General features: G+C 27.7%; 2 protein-coding genes across 3 annotated transcripts in view; one reads left to right on the top strand and one right to left on the bottom strand.

Annotated features, from left to right (window-relative positions):
* Positions 1-1,425, bottom strand: part of LOC100167863 — a 5,396-nt gene extending 3,971 nt beyond the window's left edge. Inside the window, exon 1 of the mRNA XM_001948323.4 lies at positions 1,272-1,425. Coding sequence (XP_001948358.2) covers positions 1,272-1,328 — 57 coding nt within the window. The 5' untranslated portion in view covers positions 1,329-1,425. The remainder of the gene's footprint in view (positions 1-1,271) is intronic.
* LOC100163790 (FGGY carbohydrate kinase domain-containing protein) overlaps positions 1-7,586 on the top strand; it is a 60,482-nt gene that overhangs the window by 16,137 nt on the left and 36,759 nt on the right. The window lies entirely within an intron of this gene.

Genomic DNA, 7,586 nt, shown 5'->3' with positions numbered 1-7,586 from the left:
TCGACAATTTTAAATTGTCTTATAAATATGGTATATTTATTTAATAAAGAGTAATTGGGTGGTGTGGGAGGCTTTGCCCCCTACGGCTCTGTTTTCTGAAAATTATCTGGTCCCTCCCCATAACAAATTCCTAAATACGCCACTGACGCATGTCCCATCTGTACAGTCAGTTTGATTCACTTGTTCACTACCCATTTCAAGTAATCTATTATAGACCCTATTCGATAGGCTTTGTTTTAAAAAAAAACCTATTATTGTTATCAGGAACGGTTTATTGTAGGGCACATGCGACATCGTAAAATGTGTACAGGCGGTGTCTGATGTGGGATACACGTGCGGCACTCGCTGAGTTCGTCGACCTGCGACCATATTTAAAGTGAAACATCCCATACTTATTGCAGCAAACGATTATGGTCTTATGATATCAGACATTTATATATTTTACAATATGTACAGGATGACTCGCCGAGCAGCACTGCTCACCGCCAATATTGTCCTTCATTAATTAATTTATTCAAATTCTGATTTTTTGAATTTTTAAGTATAAAAACCACGTCTTAAGGGCTTTATAATAATCAAATACTTAGATTTTTACATAATTTAAGGAGTGCACTGTGATAACACAAACTGTTTTTTCAAATGAGAACCAACCTTTTTTACTGTAAACTATCAAGCAGATGATTTATTTGAAAATTTTGAAGTATCTACATTCTAAAATTAAATCAACATTTAAACAAATAGTATATGAGTTATTAAAATAAACATACTAAGAAGTAAGGACAATAGTCATTAAAAATGAGTTCACATGACTATAAAATAGATGCAATGTTTAGTTTTTAAAATTATTAATTTATATACTATATATAGTATTTACGTGTATATATATAATATTATACATCATACATGGTGTATAATATTAAACTCAGACCTATTTTAATTGTGTACCTATTAATATTATTATCCTTAGTATTCACAAATTTAATACTACTCAAATACTACTCGTTCGAATTTCAGTATGAATGCATCAACAGTTAAAAAAAGTTATCTGCCTATAACAATATATTGTAAAAAGGGCAATGCACATTGAAATAAAATATGTTTGTTTCGCCACAGGATACTCGCCTGCATAAATGGTATAAAAAAATCTAAGTATTCGAAAATAAGGTCATTAAACTCAATCATCAGAGTGTGACGATTCATTATCAAAGTAAAAAATGTGAGCGAGCGTGCTTGGTGAATCATCCTGTATAATATAGTTTGTTTGTTTTTACCTGTACTACAGCTATGGCTATTGCCATGACGGCTACGTATAATTTGTAACTTCCCATGTTGTAAATTATCGCTATCGCACTGGATACACGACGAGATATTTGTTTGAACAAACTTTTGATAAAAAATTACTAGGTTTTATACTTTGTGAAACGGTATTGCACAAGTGTTTTAACATATGCTTTGTTTAAATGGTTAGCAAATATAATATATGGGGAAAAAAAAATGTAAAACGTTTAAATGCCTTATTATACGCTATTTGGGTTTATCGCAATACAAAAAAAAATAATAATTGAGAAAATTAGAAAAATTACTAACACATCTGGTAAACGTAACATGGAATTAGTTGTAACACCCAGCAACAATACAAACCTATTTTGGTGGGTAGGATAATATTTTGTTTAAAATATACAGATGATAAACGTCAGGTTGTAGAAACAAAAAAATATTATAATAATCGCGATAAACTCTATAATATGTATTTAGACAGTAAAAATACCACTCAACACATCTTAATCTATGGAGGTCAGAAATCTGATACCATTTTTTTTACGACATGGTGATTATAGTTATTATGCTATTGCATACGTATTTGTGGATTTCGATATAATATAATACAATATTTACATATTATTTACTTGTACACGCAGGAATTTATTATAAATTTAAACAGTTTTGTGGCATTGTACGAAATATTATGTATGGGTGGCTGACGTGTGATAATAAACCAGAATAGTCGACGCTTATCATTCTAAAAACACTTTGTCAATTGTGTTTGTGTATTTGCGTGTGTATTCATAACTACTTTAGGTATTAAACTTGAAAATTTCAAATGTAGTTTTTTTTTCAATTATTGTATTGTTTATTTAAATTATGTAATATAATATAATTCATTATTATAATCAATCCAATTTTACTCATCTTGTATACCGCAATATTAAAATATAGGATTATTGAGTATTACTATACATAAATGAAAAATTAATGTTTTATTATTATCTACATAAATATTACTATAAAATATTATTTTAGTTTATATATTAGCTACTTACCACTAAAATAATTTCTTTTCAAATTCTAAAATGTTCGTCTTTAGAAATCGTGCATAGGTACATAGATGTTACAGTATTTTAATATTTAATAATATGAGTAATAACTAATAATTATTATACATAATGGATTCAATATATAGTACGAGGTACCTATCATTATACATACTTTTATCAAAGGCTGGGCATTAACGAGTTAAAAAGTTAATTTAATATTAAATTTTTTACTTAACTAGTTACTTTTAGCTTTTCATTAACTTAACTGTTAACTTACTAAATTTCTTTTTTAATTAACGTGAAATTAACGAGTTAATTTTTCATTTTAAGAACCAAGTTAAGTTAATTTATTTTGTTTTTAATTTAATTATATTTCATTATTTCAGTCTATTTTGTTTTAATGTAAAAAAATATGTATCGTAAATTGTTTAAAGTTAAAAATGTATATCATTATTAACTATAAGGAAATTCTGTATAAATTATAAACACTATCGTCTATAATTTAGTTTTGGATTGAAAAAAAATTAAGTATGCTAGCGTTGTATAAACAAATTAACTTTTTTTTAACTAAATAAAAAGTTAACAAAAAGTGTGTATTAACTTTTAACTTAACTGAGTTAACCTATAGTTAAATTAACTTTTAACTTTTAATTTTTTTTTATTGGTGCATATTAACTTAACTTAACTGAGTTAAAAAAAAAATTAACTTGCCCAGCCTTGCAGTTTTATCATATATATGTATTATATGTATTCGTATAACTATTACGAAAGTCGAAAAGTAAAATATGTATTTTTAGAGATTGTCGTACTATGTAATTTCATATTTCAAAGAGATACATTTTGTTACAAAAATCTCTTTTATGCACTTTTAAAAATAATAATGTTAATTATTATCGTACTATTGTTATGACTCAACAGATTCAATAATAATATTTATTTATTTTTCTCAAAATGCTATATTATGCCTTCTGTGTCAATTAGAACAATACGCTTAAGTAATAAATATAAGATAAATAATGATGTAGACAAAAAAGACGGAGAGAAGAGGTTGCCCAACGGAGGTAATTCAGGGTGAATATTAATTAATAAAAGATTAAATAGCAATAGGTACTAATAAATACTAGTACCTACCTAATGCATTATAACAAGATAGAAAATGAAATTTTAGAATATTAAATAAATTATAATTTATAACTATAAAATGGCATTATGATCATATTATAATATTAGTAGGATTGTAATAACCTTTTATACTAATACTCAATATAAAAGTAATATTTTCCTAACATCAAAGTTATAAAATAATTCAAATGAAAACTTTTTAGTACCTAGTGTTCACAATTCACATAGGTATGCGTCTATAGCACAAATAATTATTAAGATATTATCACTGATAATTATAAATCTTTTATTTCTTACCGAAAAATGTAGGAAGGTATTATCTCTATCAATAAAAATTTCGAAAAATAAAATATAAATCCATATTCACTTACATAATAGGCACATATAGTTAAATATGTTATATTTTGAAATTTGGAAATTTGGAGTAGAAAATTCTGTAACTAAGATGAAATGTTGTATTGAAAAACTAGGAATTGGTTAAGGGGGGTGTAAGGGGCGAAGCCTAAGTACGAGGCTGCGTTGAATAATTTTGCACTTGGAACGCAGTTTATAAATTTTTGGATTGAGCTCCTCTACTTAATAATTCCCAATTCGAGCACTGTAAAAAAGAACATTGGTACTTTAAGATCAAAACTTGCAGCTCAATATCCAGTCCTGTAAAGTATTTAAGTAAAAGTATTTGAATAAAAGTATTCAAATACTTTTTTAAGTATTGAATAACTTTTTAAGTACTTTCAGCATGAAGTATTTTGAATAGTATTTTAAATACTTTTTTTTGTATTAAATACTTTTCGGTATTGAATACTTTGGTTTTTTATATCGAGCATTTTATTTTTATTTTAAATAATTGGTTGGAATAATATTATTGTCAACTAAAATAATAGATTAATAGTTTTATTTAGTATTCTGTATTTCTGTGTTAGCTGAAGACTGAAGGTTTGTGAAAACCAGATTTCTGAAAATAGTTATTGAATAACAATATTCCCTTTAAACTATTAGCTAACTATTAGACAACCTACTACCTATGTGTTTATATTACGATAGTTAGAAACCCACTTTAAAAACCAGAAGTATTTGAAAAGTATTCCAAATACTTTTTCAGAGTATTTGAGTGGTATTTGAAATACTATACAATTAAAGTATTTGAGTAGTATCTTAAATACTTAAAAAAAAATGTATTTGAGTATTTACTCAAGTACTTTTTAAAAGTATTCTTTACAGGACTGTCAATATCTAATGCTTATATATATGCGCCACGAACTTATTCACAACGTACTACGGTACGTCATTATACGTATTGACTTGTAAGTTAATAACAGATAGGTACCTACTAGCCACTAGGTATACCAAAAGAATAATTTACATGCCTCTTCTAAGGGGCGTCATCCGATTGCGTCCCGTTTCAACCTTTTATACCTTTTCAGTATGTCGATTGCGTCCACAAGTCGGATAGGTAAATTATTTTTTCATACCTTTTTATGTTCCAATTGCGTCCTCTTGTATAATATATAAGCATTAAATTACACTATATTTTAATATGATTTTATTAATGTCTGTTGAATACATTCGTAGTTCTAAGATTGATATATTGGAAAATGAATAGTCATAACTATAGTAATTATTTTTTAATTAATAAATAATTCAAATAATACATTTCTAGTAAACAATGATAATATAATAATATCATCAATAATATGGAATTTTTTTTTTTACTAATACTTTCACTAATACTTTGAGTATTCATTTTGAATTTTCAATATAAACTATAAACTTTAAAGTATTTATAGACTCTAAGACACTTGCGTAGTAAATCGCTACGTGATCGTAAATCGATAAGAGTACTAGCTTTAAGATAAAATGTTCGTAAAATCATCAAGTAAAAACCAATTGGTATTTAAATATATCCACACACCATATATGACAAATATATTAGATTTAATATGTCAATTTATGTGTCACATTAACGCTTACCTACTATACAATAGGACGCAATCGGAACACGGAAAAGGTGGGCAAAAAGTCGTTTACCTGTGTCTGGGAACTTCAAATACTAGAACAATACAGGCATTCCAGTCTATATGTCTACGATTAATCAGGTGCCCCCTGGTATATTACCAATGAATCATTTCGTAAAGACATCTGCATTCCAACCTTAAATAATTTTACTATGATCACCTACAAAAAAACACACAAAACATACAGTACTCACTCAAATCCTATAATCACTCAACTATCACCGAAACAAATTTCAGGTAATCCACCTAAGCGCCTGAAAAGGAACTGGTTTAGGGACCTACTCTCTCCTTAAATCGCTTTCCACGGGGTGCCACCACTGGGTGATTTCCTCCTCCCGTCAATCAAATCTCATCAAATTTACTTATTGTGTAATATGTAAATACAGATTGTAAATATTATATATATTTTTGTTCAGTAAAAAAAAAAAAAGGTACCTACTAGTTATATTGTATAGATATGTAATTATATTATAATATTGCGATTTTGTTTTTGGTAAAAATTATTTCAACATACCGTATTACTAAAGTACTAACAATATAATAATAAATCAGTAGGTATAACAGCAATATAAAATATAAGAAATAGTAATAATATCCTTAGAAATATATGCTGACCGCCTCCGCACAGAATCGGCTTTCATCGTTGGTAGGTATGTAATGACTTATCATTGAATTAAAATTTATCTCATCATAACAAGTATCCTACTCAATGACAACGAACACTCATGCTGAGCAAAGCAACTTCCCCGGCTTTAGGTCTAAAAAATGTCGTTCATATTTCAAATTATCACGAATTATGTGTAGGTATCAATGTATCATCTGGCCGTAAATTGCTTCATAATGAACATATTGTGCCAAACAAAGCTGTTACTTATTATTATTCTACCACTCAATTCTTCGTTGTATACTTGCCCTATATGGTTGATATTAGAGAATATAGCGATTTATATTTCAGACAATAAAGTTTCGTGTTGTCTTCAATAGTAGGCAAAAGACAGCTCAATGCCTTGTAACTAAAGAAGTAGACGACCACGCAAAACGAAAACAAAAGTATCTGCAACCATGCAATATATTAATATATACTTGATAAGTGTATTGTAAACATTTTTTAAAACAGTTTTCGGCGGAGATCGTTTGAAATTTAACTTGATCGAATTGCAATTGCACTTACTTTTGTCAAATTGCACTCGGGACAGAAAAATGTCAATGTTCGAACGTTGCACTCGTTTCGATCACTACATAACTCCTATTAATTAACGAATTCCAGTCGGCGCTCCGAATAATAATTTTTATTTTTAATACCTACCTATAAAGTTTATTGTTTTTATTTTAATATTCCCATCAATTTTATTACCTATGACATCGATGTACAATAGTACATAATCAGCTTAAGTACACTTCTATATACCGGTGTTTTGAATTAAATTTATGATTTTTGGCTTTGAAAGTGACTATCTGCAAATTGTTTAACTGTTTTTATAAATAAAAATAAAACTTTTAGCCAATTAGTAATACTTTATGAATTTAGTGCACATTTCCATTTATAGACTTTTTATAATTTTAAAATTAGTAGGTACTTATTTAATTTCAAATAGGTACCGATACTTTGAGAGAGTATTCAAAATAGATAATACTTCCAAGTATCTACCTACTAGCTGTTTTTAAAAGTATTTAAAATATGAATTTGAGTACTTGAGTATTGAGTATTTGAATACGTTTACTGAATTACATTTACTCAAATATACTTTACAAGACTGTAGGTACCTAGACATCTAGTACTTAGTTAAAGTCTTAATACACGATCAGACTTGTACAATAAAATGAAAAACCTTGTACAAGATTCGAATTGTCGTGTACAGTGCTCGACTTGGGGGGGGACGCAGGGGGACGGAGGTACCCCAACTAATTTTTCAGAAATTATAGCGTACCCCTACTCTCATTTTGAAGAGGCACGCACGGGACGCTGCATCATTCTGCATTTTTATCAAAATGCACGTGATCAAATCATAATTTTTCTTACCATAGATTTAATAATTATTTATATATTTTGTATTATTATTTAATCAATTACCTTTAAAATATTATTATTTAAGATAATAAAGAACAAACCTATGATAAATTATGGAACTATTTA

Source organism: Acyrthosiphon pisum, chromosome A2 (genome assembly GCF_005508785.2).
Source record: "Acyrthosiphon pisum isolate AL4f chromosome A2, pea_aphid_22Mar2018_4r6ur, whole genome shotgun sequence".
Classification (NCBI taxonomy): Eukaryota; Metazoa; Arthropoda; class Insecta; order Hemiptera; family Aphididae; genus Acyrthosiphon; species Acyrthosiphon pisum.
Note: the sequence above shows the minus strand (reverse complement) of the source record. Positions and strands in the feature narration are given on the sequence as shown.